General features: G+C 41.7%; 1 protein-coding gene across 1 annotated transcript in view; it reads right to left on the bottom strand.

Annotated features, from left to right (window-relative positions):
• Positions 1 to 15,020, bottom strand: part of HSPBAP1 (HSPB1 associated protein 1) — a 690,132-nt gene that overhangs the window by 364,098 nt on the left and 311,014 nt on the right. The window contains exon 2 of the mRNA XM_044062769.1: positions 3,182 to 3,367. Coding sequence (XP_043918704.1) covers positions 3,182 to 3,367 — 186 coding nt within the window. The remainder of the gene's footprint in view (positions 1 to 3,181; positions 3,368 to 15,020) is intronic.

The raw sequence follows: 15,020 nt of genomic DNA, 5'->3' as shown, positions 1-15,020 counted from the left end.
TCAAGGTATAAACCAATCTACTCTTCCTGTCCTAACTTACAGTTTCGGAGTGAAAGACTGGTCCCATAAGGTGCTGGATAGATTAGACAGGAAAACAAGAAGGATATGTCATGGTCATCAAATGATTTATAAAAATCAGTGCATACCAATTTTATACATTCCCCATTCCAAAGGGAGGTATGGGCCTCCTTGAAATTGATTACAAGTATAGATCTGCACTCATGGGACTGCATACATATCTGCTGACCTCACAAGATCCAAATATAGTGAAAGTTTTGAAACATGAGGAGAATAAATCTAAGATGGCTTCCCTTCTAAGTCTAGCAGAAGCATATCGGTGTCAAGCGGGAATGGAAATCAAACCAGAAGTAGATAAAAATCAGGCAGCAACTGAATGTACCAAAAAAAAGTAAGAATATAAGGTGAAGGATCAGATGAGAAGGCAACAAATATGGAAAATGCATATATACAGTGGATATAAAAGGTGCACACACCCCTGTTAAAATGCCAGGTTTTTGTGTGATACCACAATGAATCATTTCAAAACTTTTCCTACCTTTAATGTGACCTATAACCTGTACAATTCAGTTGAAAAACAAATTTGTTAGGGGAAAAAATATATATAAAAAAAAAAAAACGTACAATAAGCTGGTTACATAAGTGTGCACACCCTTAAACTAATACTTTGTTGAAGCACCTTTTGATTTAATTACAGCATTCAGTCTTCTTGGGTACACACCTGCCATCAATTAGAGAGACTCTAACCCCAAATAAAGTTCAGCTGTCCTAGTAGGATTTTCCTGACATTTACTCATTTGCCTGTTACAGCAAAAGCCATGGCTCGCAGAGAGCTTACAAAGCATCAAAGGGATCTCATTCTTGAAAGGTATCAGTCAGGAGAAAGGTACAAAAAATTTCCACGGCATAGGATATACCATGGAACATAGTGAAGCAGTCATCAAAAAGTAGAGAAAATGTGGGGCAACAGTGATGTTGCAAAGAACTGGGCGTCCCTCCAAACTGAAGAAAAGACTAGACAAAAACTGGTCAGGGAGGCTGCCAAGAGACCTACAGCAACACTGAAGGAGCTGCAGGAATTTCTGGCAAGTATGGGTTGTGTACTACATGTGACAACAATCTCTGGTATCCTAAATATGTCTGGACTATGGGGTAGGGTTGCATGACGGAAGCCTTTTCTTACACAGAAAAACATCCAGGCCCAGCTAACATTTGCAAAACAATACATCAAGTCTCCCAAAAGCATGTGGAAAAATGTTCTATGGTCTAATGAGACCAAGGTTGAACATTTTGGCCACAATTCCAAAAGGTACATTTGGTGCAAAAACAACCCTTTGCACCACCAAAAGAACACCATCCGCACGGTGAAGCATGGTGGTGGCAGTATCATGCTTTGGGGTTGCTTTTCTTCAGCTGGAACTGGGGCTTTAGTCAAGGTGGAGGGAATTATGAACAGGTCCAGATACCAGTCACTTTTGTCCCAAAACCTTCAGGCGTCTGCTAAAAAGCTGAAGATGAAGAGGAATTTCACCTTTCAACATGACAATAACCCCAAGCATACATCCAAGTCAATAAAACTAGTTACTTCCACCAGACACTCCAAAGCCAGCTACTCTAAGGCTCTTACAAGGGTAGCCAATTATACTGAACAGAATTCATATTAATACCAGTGATGGTGTTTGACCAATACAATAAGGCTTTCAGAATTGGCCACACAGTCATCAAATAGATACAAGTACTCTCAAAGGTTAAACCATTTTCTAAAGGACCAGCCACAATGAAAAGTTTAAATATATTTAATAATAAAAGAACATGAAAATACTAAATATCTATTTACAATACACACCAGAGTTTCAGTCACAGGAAATATTAAAATAACACAGATGAATATATTCACACAGCTACAGAAAAACAGTATTTAACTAATTTCACTATATTTTCCTGAATTATCTAAAGAATTACTATTCCCTGGTTACTTACTAGAGCAAGGCAAGATGAAGTATGTGAGGGATCCTTCTATGTCAGGTTTCAAAAACAGAGTGCAATAAGACTTCAGTCTCATCTAGCATTAAAATATAATTTTTGTCCTGGATTACAGAATGACATCACATACATCGGGTCATCTGACGTCTGGTTCCCATACTACCCCCTTGGGTAGAAGCTGCCAGGATTTAGCACATATGTGTCAATAATACAGGCACATAGTCTTCTGTTAAGATCTGTGGCAGCTTCTGGAAGTCATAAAACAATATCAAACTTCTACCCTTCCAGAGTAGCAATTAGTTCACCACTAAAGACAATACAGAAGGCTTCCTAGTATTTGTTTCTCAGACATTTTGTCTCTGGCTGCAATCAGAAATGTAAGATACAATCTCTATGGCCTAAATTAAGTACTTTAAATTTCCTACTATTTTTCAGAGTTAACTGGACTGAGATTAACCTACTCTCTTTCAGCATTCTCTGTTAACATATATACATTTTCTCAGTTACCACAGTATATTCTGACATAAATGTATATTTCTTTTCTGTCCAACAGGACACACTGTTGATATATTTTTAACACAACCAACTTTACAAATACATTTTCAACACAAGCATCTGTACAAATCTGTTTGATATACAAATGACATATAATTCTTTACAAACTTTCGGCTATTGCTGGCATATGTCACACATCCACTGCCCTACTTCTCCTGGCATAGCTGGCAATACCTCACATCAACACACTTCTAAAGAGATATTTTATATGCCCTAAACCCTTGGATGAGGGAGTCTGCCACAAGCACCGCAGGGACTGCAGTGCTAAGCCTTTTACACACGCATGTTCCCATGCATATGATGCCCTGGCTTACATGCTGCTAGTCCAGTTCCAATGTGCGTCTTCAACTAGTGCACCTTGGTACAATCCCCCTAGCCCCTGTCATTAGTTATCAATGCAGTTAGTCAAGCTAGCTACCTCCCCCTGCCAAGTCACTCCATCCTCCACAGTCAGCTCCTCCAGTGCCCAGATGATATTTTATCCTGGGTGAACTGGAGTACAGTCCAGATGTCAGTCCAATGCATCACAGAGTCAGTTAACTAACAACCACCTTTAATGGATAAACAGACTCTACATGCTATAAAACTATAGTATAAAACTCATAACATTATCTTAAAGACTTACCAGTTTCAGTCTTCTTGCTTCCAAGTCTAAATCGGATTGGTTTCTCATCCAAAATCCAAGACAGGTTTTCTACAGTCCACTGCAAGGCTGGCCAGTCAGACGCCATACTCCAGAATACAGCAGGTTGCTGCAGTGACATAACAATTTCATAGGCTTCCTCCGAAGTAAAAGGCTTACTGCGGTTTCCTAGAAAAATAATATATACATCCTAATTTCTAGCTACATCTTTCGCACATATCCTCATTTCTAGACAATTCTTGTCATCATGCATATATACAGTAGGTCATGTTATCAGTTTCAGCATTTCAAGAACAATGCCAAATTCACAGGAAATTCTGTTTACTATTTAGTCACAGACAACTAATTTCTGCATGTGCCATTCTGAAGTTTTTTGCCATAGTACAATTTCTCTACTAGCAGAACACAGAACCTGCAAGTTGATTAAAACTGAGGAGAACAGCTACAAAAATCTTCAGTCCAGGCAAACCACAAGGTAAGCAACAGGTTGAGATGACAGGCACAGCAACATAGTTATACACTTTGCAATTAATACAAATCATAATGTCACCTTCCTAACAGTAAAATCGAACTCTGTAATAAACGAGTAAATATCCCTATGTTTTTGCCTAGTGCTTCTACCCCAAGGTATGTTACTGAAGGGATTACTCTATTAGTTAACTCTATACGTAATCAAAACTTACTAATTAGTTTCACAAAGGATAAGAATATCTTTGTCACTGTGGATGTTTGCTCACTTTTTACTTGCATTCCACAAGATTTAGGATTTGATTTTGTTAAGAATTAAATCTATTTACTAATATAACTAAGAAAAAATGTTGCAAGCTTATTGAAGTTTTATCAGATAATTATTTTATGTTTAATAATAATATTTATACACAAGTAAGCTTGGTAGCTGTGGGGCTGCAGCAGCCACTGCTTATGCAAGTTTAGTATTAGGGTGGTGGGAGCATGAAACCATGGCACCCCTCAAAATTGGTTTTAAGAGTGTGCATTTCAGTCATTTTGTGAATGATTTGTTTATATTAGAAGGGACTGAGTTGGATGCAGTTAACCTTATTAACACTTTAAATACTTGTTCTGTTTTTTTTTTTTTTTTTAAGTTTACTTTAGGACAATGTGGGTTACAAGTGAACTTTTTAGATGTACATCTTAAATGGAACACTGAGAAAGGTGAAACAGATTGTAAGATTCACAGAAAGGATATTTTTAGTAACACCTATTTATGTTTTCAAAGTAATCAGACCCCGTTTAATCAATAATACTTTACTTAGGGGACAATACATCTGGGCCTCTAGACTGACTACTGACAATGGCAAGTCTGAGAAAAGTTAAATTGCTTCTTTATTTTTAAATAGGGGTTATGAATACAACTTTCTGATGACTAAAGCAGAAGAAATTAGAGGCAAAAGGGAAAGTTTACATCCACCTATTTTGTTAAACCCTTTACACAAAATTGTGAAAAATGATAAAATAGGAATTACATGTTGTTTGGATATGACAGTTGACAGTGACACTATCTATTATTATGGATAACTGGAAAATGTTAGAAGGAAATTTAGATTTAATCTCATGTACTGGCCCTGGTCCAAGGTTTGTATATAGGAATAGTTATAATTTAAAAACATTGTAAGAGAAAGATAAAACAAAAATGGTGGGAGGTCACTTCATTGCAAATAGAGAAAGGAGTATTTATAAAGGTGGGGACTGCTCTATTTGTAGATATATTTTAGAGGGTCCTTTTTTAAGTTTAAATCTTTTAAATTTCACTATTTAGATTCTGGGGGGGTCTTACTTGTAAATCTAAGAAATGGTTTATGCTAGCCTACGCCTAAGCTGCAATGCCTATTTCACAGGCATGACTACTAGAAGTTTAGAAGCTAGAATCAAGGAACATCTTTATGCAATAAAAACTAAAAACAAAAACAATGCACTTTATAAACATTCACACACTTGCTCACTTTTAAGAAATGTCTTGTTACTGTTATAGAACAAATTCCTTTAGACAGAAGAGGTGGTGATTTTAAGAACAGAGTGGAACAAAAAGAGACGTTATGGCAGCTTAAGTTAGGAGCAAACAAACTACCTGGTCTTATCACTGTTACTGTTTTTTTAAAAGATAAAAGATTGAAATTAGCAAAGTGTAATTGATGGTTTTATATTCATATCTTTTCCTATTTTTTATTTATTTACTTTTTTTTGTTGTTGAATTGAGTTTATGTCACTAACAGTTTTCAGATGTATTTAAATGGTTAATTTAACAGAATTTTCTATTGGGTAATACAAGCTTTATATAGCAGAATTGGAAATTGTTTAATTATTCTGATGAAGTCCCTTAAGAACTATTGTATGTGCCTTTCGCCTTTTCCTGGTTAGGGGTCGCCACAGCAGAACTCCGGTCCGCTAATGATTGGCAGTAGATTTTTACGTGCCGAGTTGCCAGCTCTGACGCACAACCTTCAACGAAGGTACACCCATTCACGCATGTCTCCACACAGAAGACGCTGTAGCTGAGAATCGAACAGGGCAACGTCTTACTTGAGGCGACAACGCTACCACAGCACCACCACAGTAAGTCCCTCAAGAACAAAAGCAGAAAAAAAAAGAAGTTATGCACTCGCCATAACACTCATCTGTGTTGCTGCCTCTCATTTGCTCTTCAACCTATGGGTTTCAGATCCAAGCATCAGATCCGACTCAGACGTATACCAAAGCTGTAGGCTCCAACATTTGAGCTCCTCCCCTACCCATGATGCTCCTCTCCTCTAAATCCCTCAGATCAAGTCTGCTATAGCCTAGTACATCGCAATCAAAATACCAAAAAAAACAACAGAAATTACTTAAGATAAAGGAATCAGCTAAGTTAGGATACGTCAGAAGCTCAAAGGGAAACATAAGTATGTGTCCAAAACATATGTGTTAGGCCCTTGAAAAGGCAGAGGGATGGAGGGAGGGAAGGCTGAAGAGCAAATGAGAAGCAACAACACAGATGGAACATTATGGCAAGTACATAACTTCTTTATCTGATGTTGTTGCCTTCATTTGCTCTTCAATCTATGGGACAGAGTCCCCAGCTACTAAAAGAACTTGGGAGGCCCTCAAGGAAGGATATTCCTGAGCACAACAGAACCAAAAGACACCCTGTTCCTGGAAATAATCTCCAGTTTTAATGGGAAGTAAAGGTATGGTGGTTGGACCACGTAGCAGCTGCACAAATTTCATCTATGGGAAGTTTAGACCAAAAAGCTGAAGAAGTCGAAACAGATCTGGTAGAATGGGCTTTATTATTACTAGGTAAGGAAATGGCCTTGGAGGAATATGCAAGTTTGATACAACTGATAATCCAATGGACTAACATAACCTTGGAAACTGGTCTACCTAATCTGGACTTAAAAAAAGATATGAAAAGCTGGTCAGATTTCCTGAATGTTTTGGCTCTGTTCAAACAGAAGCGTAGTTGTCAATGCACATCCAAAATATGGAGAAGGTACTTTCCCTTGTTTTGAAAGTTCCGAAAAAAAACTGGAAGACTGATGACTTGAGTTAAGTTAGCCTCAGAAGCGACCTTCGGCAAAAAAGAGGGTCCCTGTGAAAAATCAGATATGGAGACAAAGCCTGTAGCTCAGAAACTCTTTTGGAGAAAGTAATAGCAATCAAGAAAATAGTTTTCCAGGACAGAAACTTCAAGTCTACTTTCACTGATGGTTCAAAAGGGGATGAGACCAAAGCCTGAAGAACTAAGATGAGGTCCCAAGGAAGGGCAGAATCCTTAATAGAAGGAAGTAGGAGAAAGGTATCCTTCAGGAAGGCCTTGCATAGTTTATATGAGGCTAGGGAGAAAGAGTTCTCCCCTACATGAAGATTGGAAATGGCAGCAAGTTTTACCTTCACCACAGAAAAACATGTATCGTTATTAAAAAGGTTAGACAAAGTCCAAAACTGCCGACACTGATGCAGAAAAGGAAGTCTAAACTGTTCCTGATGAGCCCAGATAAGAGAACCTCTTCCACTTACTGTTGTAAAGCTTCCTAATGGACATTTTTGTGTGTCACAATCAATATTTTTCTGACTGGGGAAGAAAGCCTGGGAGTTCTAGCCATTACTAGAAGTGGAGAAATCAAGTGGTTAGTTTCAAGTTTGGGAGATCTGGATGGGAATGTTCCAAGGGATGGGACAAGAGATCTGGAGAGGCCTCCAGAGTCCAAGGTGGCCAAACCAGGTGAGATCAAAGGAAGGGGGACCACACTTGATGGGGCCAAAAAGGGGCAATGAGGATGACTTGGCACTTCAACCTCTGTGCTTTCTGTAGAAATTTGAGAATGAGCAGAAAATGAAAGCATAGACAACACCGGGGGGGGGGGGGGGGCTAAGCATGGATTACAACATCTCTCAGTGACTGTGCCTGCAGAGGGATCAGGGCAAAATATTCACTGTACTTGGTGTTGAAGGGAGATGCAAACAGTTCACAGCAAAGCTGACCCCATGTCTAGAGGATCATGTTTGCCACTGCAGGATTTAGAGACCACTTGTGAGGCATCAGGATGGTCCTGCTGATCTTGTCCACTAGGATATTCAACTTGCCCAGAATGTGCATCACTGAGAAAGCGGTTTGAAGAGATCACCCACTGCCACAACCTAATGGCCTCTTGACACAAGGGATAAGATCTGGTTCCTCCTTGCTTGCTGATGTACCAGACCACAGACATGTTGTCTGTCTGAATAGCAACAGTTCCAATGGAGAGTGAGTGGAGTACTTGCAACGCAAGAAGCACCACTCTCATCTCCAGAACATTTATATGCAAATTTGTCTCTGGGGGGGGGGACCATGTCCCAGATAATGTCCCCCACCCGAGTTGGGAAGCGTCCGTGGTCATAGTGGCCGAGGGGAGTGGAAGGGCTAAAGGCTGGCCCTGGATGAGATCATCTGATTATATCCACTAGATGAGGGACTGTTTGCATGCTCTAGCGTTCCTGATATGGTAGTTCACAGGATAACATAGAAGGTTGAGCCAAGGGTACCAGAGTGATTGCCGCTGCCATAGACCCAAAGATCGGAAGAACAAAACTGGCTTGGGGGGAAGAAGTGTCCATAATCTGTCTCATATGAGCTCTTAGACTGGAGATCATGTGGGGAGTAAGAAGGGCTAGGGACCGAGTGGTGTCCAAACGAGCTCCAATAAAGTCTATGACCTAAACTGGAACAAGATGGGATTTGTTCAGATTGATAGATATGCTCAAGGGCGAGGCTATCTGAAGTACATATTCTCTGGCTTGAAGAAGTCGATGCCTGGTGGGAGCAGTTAGGAGACAATTGTCTAGATATGGAAACACCGGGAATCCTTGCAGTCTCAGGTGAATTGCTACCATTGCCATGCATTTGGTGAACATCCTGGGGGCTGTGGTGAGACCAAAGGGCAGTGCTCAGAATTGGTAGTGATTGGCTCCCAGTCTGAAGCGAAGATGCCATCTGTTCATCTTGATGTAATAGTACATGTCCTGAAGATCTACAGAGCACATCCAGTCTTCCTTCTGCAGAAAAAGCAGAATGGACTGTAACATGACCATTCGGAACTTTGAATTGGCAATTGACTTGTTTAGGGAAGTAAGATCCAGAATGGGTCTGAGGTTCCCCATCTTTTTGGGCACTAAAAAGAATCTTGAGTAAAAGCCGGATCCGAGCTGGTCTGGGAGGGCACTTTGGACGACTCTGACAGCAGCTTTGCAATCTCTAATGATGCCACCTCCAGCTGATTGGGTGGAACACTGTGGAGGATCTCCTTGGTGGAAGTTCTTGGGAAGAGGGAATAGAATAGCCTCTGAATATAATATTTAACATCCAATGATCTTTTGCGATGGCTTCCCAGGCTGTTGGGTGTAGTGACAAACATCCCCCAACTGCCTCCAGAGTAGAGCAGTAGGGCAATCCTTCCACTGACTGGGCCTGTCTGAGAAAGAATCACGAGACCCTTGATTCATCGGACCCCCTCTGCTACAAGGGTGGCATCTGTTGTTATAACAATTTCCCCCTCTGTCTCTGGGAGAGAGGCCCCCTTGTGAATCCTGGAAAGGACCCTGTGATTTAGGGAACAACTTCTTCTTACCTCTATGCTGGTTCCTGGAAAAGAACCACTGTGGGATAGAGAAGCGTATCCCGATGGCAGACAAGATCTTTCTGTCCTTTTCACTTTGGGGGAGAGTGTCTTTAACCGTAGGACCAAAAAGGACCGATTCATCAATGGGAGTGTTGACAAAAGATGCCTTAAACTGTTCCAAAAAATCACACAGCTACATCCAAACATGGCTTCTAACGACTGATACAGATGCCCATGAGGCACCCTCTGCTGCATGAGAGATTTACCAAATGGACATGTTGGAAAAAGACTAGAGGGTGGTCATTCTTGAGGAATAGGATTTCTGTTCCTCGGAAGACACGGACCCTGGGACTGAGCTAGAGAGTTCCTTAACCGAGTCCCTCTGTAGCCTGGTTGCATGTTCCAGGTAGTTCAGTGCTCGCAAGGTGAAGGTAGCTGAAGCGCAAATCCAAACCTGCCCAAAGCCCTAGACTCCCTGTTAGGGGGTGGACAGTGGAGCTCTACTGGGCTAGCTCCTTTTTGGTGGTGGCTGCAACCACCATAGCATCAGCTGGAATCCCTTTAGTCCAATGTGGTCGATCAGAAGGGGCACTAAGGATCTTATCAGGCTGCTTGGGAATAGGTTCCACTTTGTCCAGTTCATTCCACACCCTATGGGGCACAAGACTGATAAGGAGGTCTGCAGGGGAAAGGGGTCACCCAAGAAGTAGATGGACCTGACTCAATGTCTTCCAGAACACCGATTCCTCTGGATTAGGGCTTTTGGAAGACCAACCACCTTTTGGTGTAGAATTTCCATAATGTCTCCAAAGGGGACATCCTCAGATGGAGATCTGGGGGACCCTTTTCTTTCATCGAGATTGGTGTCCTCGGAGAGGGATTCGAAAGGGGAATCCAGGTGTCTCCTTTTAAACGTGTGCTTCCAAGGGATCTCTTTGGTGGGGTGTTCCAGAGAGGTAGCAGAAGACTCTGGGGGTTCCAAATGGGATGCAAGCTGGAAGTCCTTCTGGGCCATGCCGTCCTGGAGGGGACAGAGTAGTTGTCTCAGGCAGAGATGCTATGGGGGGGGGAGACCAGAGTCCAAAGCAAGCAGAGTCTAGTAGGGTTGCCACCTTTTGTTGTGGCTAAAACTGGATTAAGACCACACCCCTTGCATCACCCATAACTCTGCCCTTTAAGCCTCCTCTCTCATCCATGTTCCGCCCATTTTGTGACATCACTATGGCATCAGCTGACAAGGAACCTTTCCATTCACCATTCCTGATGCCTGCTTTCAGCCAATTTACTATGCTTTTCTGTAAAAAAGTACAGTAAATCAGTCAATTTAACAAACTCTAATTGTCTGTTTCCTTTTCTGAAACAGAACACCACAGTTTGTACAGTGTTTTCCGGACTACTGGGCAACTGATTTCTCTTTCCAGATGGTCTGGAAAAACAACGGATGGGTGGCAACCCTCGAGTCAAGGCTCTTCTGGGTGGAGAGAGAATACTCTCCACCACCTCAAAAGCCGAGGGAGACCATGACACCCAAGGCACCCCCGCTACAGCCAAATCAGTCAACAGGGAAGTTCTGAGAGCCTTAACCACCCCCTGATCTGAGTGTGGAGTCGGAGCCAAGGTGTCAAATGCTAATGCCCTGAGAGAAAGAGACTGCTCTGAAAATTACATAGCTGACGTCTACCCCTGGGAACCGGAGCCAAAGCTATGGCTCCGACAATCACTATGCTCTGAAACCTTCGGAGCTGGCAAGACAGGAGACTGTGAGTCAAGGTAACCATACCTACTGGCTCCAATATCTAGGCTCCAGGAAGGCTCGGACCTGATAACTTTTAAATCCGGGAATGAAGCAATAGTGGTGAAGGCAAGGATGTAGCTCACAGATCCAGGAAGGGACTGAGCCGGCAAGATACCCAGCTGGATTTATGCCTTGAGGAATTTCACCATTATACTGTCCACCTTGGCTTCGGAGAAGGTATGGGATGACCTAACAGAGGACGTCACCAAAGCAAGCCTGGAAGAGGGCCTAGCCTGCTGCAAGAGAGGGGACTTTGGTCTCAAATACACATATTCGGGGGAGAAAGGAGAGGCTTGAATGACTATTGGAGCTGAATCAGTCAGCTCCAAGGGCCTCGGAATTTTAGCAGGTGGAACCCGGAGTGGTTAGGTCTGTGGAGGGTTCTCGTCCTATCTTTTTGTTTTTTAGTGGGGGTGAGCCCCTGAAGAGGAAGGGGTGGCTAAAGAAGTGGAACTTGGAAGAAGCCCCTTCAGAATGAGTTTGTTCTGGCAGTCAATGAGTGCCCATTGGTTGAAACGAACACAGACAGTACATGTAGAGTCAAGATGAGCCACCCCTAAACAAACAACACACAGCATTGTGCATCAGAAAGTGGGATTTTGTGCCCACAAGTACTGCATTTTTTAAACCCAGTGGGTTTATGACTGGCCATGCTCTAAGCAGTAGCAGAAACAGAACACACTAGAAAATAAAAATACATACATATACATGTTACATATACATTATAAAAACATAACTATAGAAATATATCTTGCTAAACAGTCAGAAGGGATGGAGTAGGGGAGGAAAGAGACCACAAAAAAACTAATTTCTTGACAAGGAAAGGAGGTAGAAAGGATAGTAAAGACTAAGAAGAAATAGTGCTAACCAATAACTTGAAAAATTAAGAGAATGTCACTCACTGAAGGAAGAATTCCCTGAGGAGCCCAGAATGTCAAGAAACACATATTTAGCAAATTGTGGCAAACAATATCTGGGGGATTTGGTGGAGAGGAGCATCATGGGTAGGGGAGGAGTTCAGATGTTGCAGCCTACAGCTTTGGTATACGGCCAATTCGGAGCCGATGCTCCAATCTGAAACCCATAGGTTGAAGAGTAAATGAAGGCAACATCAGATATAAAGCCATTTCCTGGAGTTTGTTTCTTCCAATTCCCTTAATAGTGCTTTGGTGTTTTTTGATTTTTTTTCCTGTGCTTTACCAATGCAAATTAGATACATGGCAAAACAGAAAAGATAAGTGGGAAAACAGACTCGGATGCTATTCTAAATTAATCAAAATAAGTCTGCTCAGGGTACTGTCGGAGTTCATAGATGCTGTTAACTTTTGCAGTTATGAAAAAATACTGTAAGACTAAAATACAGGTAAAATCAAAAAAGAAAGCCACTAGTATACATACAAGGGAAGAATGAAAAAGCATAGAGCTTTCAAATATTTAGGCATTAAAACAAACATAGATCACATAAGTATAGAAACGTCTTAATTTTCTAATTAAATCTTCCTGAACTCAGATTGGTCTCCAAAGCTGAAAGCAATAGTAAGGTATTTGTTTACATCCTAAAACTGAAAGAGAAATGTTGAGAAAGTAACATGCTATCAAAAAGCAATGAGATTATCACCCAGCCACAGGACATAACAAATGTAATTAAACATCTTGTGCAAACTACACAGTAACAAAGACATATTACAGTGTCATATAGAAACATCTCTTATGGATACAAAAGTTATATACATACTATAAAGATTGATTTGAAAAGAAAACATTCCATCTCCTATAACCAGAAGGACTTGCAACAGAAGTGTAAGGACCGTTTGGCAGATCAAACTTTCCCAGGCTGTCAGGAACCTCCCCCCTTCCCATCATGTAAAACACATAAAACACTCACCATTTCTTCCTGTGACCATGCTTAACTGAGAGAAGCAGCAGCAGAGCGAGAAAATATGAGAAAAAAATCAAGGTCAAACACACCAATAGTGTGGCATGAAGGGAAAAAGCTAAAATGGACTTGCTCTTAAAGATGTATCATCATGGGAAGTACATTAACTTTCATATTTAGTAAAAGGAGGTCCATCTTCTTGTAATTATGAAGACAGAGTCCCTAACTTATTCTCCTAGGTGGCTACCATCATGGGAAAATTATCTAATAATCTGAGATTAGCTGCATGCCTTCCAAGTCTACTCCGTAGTGTACTTGCCAGTAATATATGCTCCTAAATACTGTGGATGCTTCTCCCCTTGCTCCATCCTGAACTATTGTTGTCTCAGACTGTGCCTTTTTGGAAGCCCAGGAAACTTCACAGCTTATGAATTGGGACGAGTATCCCTCTTTCAAATAATGTAGGTTTTAGCCTACTGTCTTCTCAAATGTTGTAATATCCAGTTGTTGGGGGCTAGCACAATTGCAAGGGACTCCCCCCTGTGAACGTTTTTTTCTTTTTTTTTTTCCTAAGGCTTGTCACATTGTAAGTTGAAGTTCTCAATTTTCGCCACGAGATAGCAACATTATACAAGGAATTGCAGTGTATTGTGTCCAAGATGTCCTCCCTAGCAGTTAAAGCACAGAGGCTTCGATATAAAACACCTTATAGGTTCATAGGTAGGTACTAGGCTATTGGCCTTGGGGCCTATACAAGCCCAGCCAAAAAGGTACCCTGGCTTTTGCCACCCAAGAAAATTATTTTCCTGTGCCACTGTCGAGCAGAGCCACAGAGGTGATTCCCGGGTGAATTTCCTTTTTCCCATCCAATCAAGATTTTTCTTGAAGAGTGCTAATGAGGGAGCTTTGTTTGATATAGAGAGGTACTTTATTCCAGAGTATGGGAAGTCTCTGGGACAGGAATCTATCCCTCCGGCATGTTCTGTTTATTGTGGTGACAAGGTTTAGGTCCCTAGAGCGTGTAGCTTGGAGGGATTGGGATTTAAGTGGAGCATGTCCAACAACTCTGGGTCTGACATAGCTTTGTATGTTGGGCAGAGATCATCTCTGAGTAGGTGATATGCGACGGAGTAAAGCTGGAGTTTTTTGAGACTGTCTGCATAGGGCATCTGTTTGAGGCCGGTAATCCTCTTTGTGAGGTATTTCTGTGGCCTTTCCAGCTGTTATAGATGTCTTGTGAGGTACATACCAAAAGGGGCGCTGTACTCTATAATGGGTCTAATGAGTGATGAGTAGAAGGGAACAATGACCTCTTTTTTTCTGGATGAGAAACCTTTTGTGATGAGGTGTGCCACTTAGAAGGATCTCCTGACTACTGTGGCGATGTGATTATCAAAGGAGAGACTACTGTCCACCTGTGTCCCAAGGTCTCTTATCACACTTTCGGTGTTAACTATACTACCGCCCATGTTGTAGTTCATAGGTACAAAGTTTTTACTAAAGGGGATGACAATGCACTTTTTGGCATTGAGCTTGAGGCCATGACTTTGACACCAGGCATCTGTCTCAGTGAGGCCCTTTTGTAGGATGTCCACATCGTTAGGAGTTTCGATTATGGCTCCTAGTTTGGCTAACGAAGTTCGCAGATAGACTGCAAAGACCTTCTGTGTTAGCCTGTACTATAGAGAAGTAGATATCAAACAGGAGAGGACCCAGGACTGAACCCTGTGGTACTCCACTTGTCACTGGTCTGAAGTTGTATTTGGAGTCTGCTACTTTCACAGCGTGGGTTCTGTCAGTGAGCCAGTTGGCAACCCATCTTGTGACATAGGGATTTATACCTAGGTTAGTGAGTTTATCTATAATTCCAGAGTGGGGGGTGGTGTTGAAAGCCTTGGCAAGATCTAAATAGGCTGCGTGAACCACCTTACCCTTGTCTACGGCTTTGGTAACTGCTTCAAAGAAGTTCATAGGTTGGTACTAGGCTATCGGCCCTAGGGCCTATGCAAGCCTAGCCATAACAATTCCCTGGATATTTCTTCCCACAATATTTACTTC

The sequence above is a fragment of the Protopterus annectens genome, chromosome 2.part1 (genome assembly GCF_019279795.1).
Source record: "Protopterus annectens isolate FY-2018-M chromosome 2.part1, PAN1.0, whole genome shotgun sequence".
NCBI lineage: Eukaryota > Metazoa > Chordata > Ceratodontiformes > Protopteridae > Protopterus > Protopterus annectens.
This window is presented reverse-complemented; position numbering and strand designations above follow the sequence as displayed.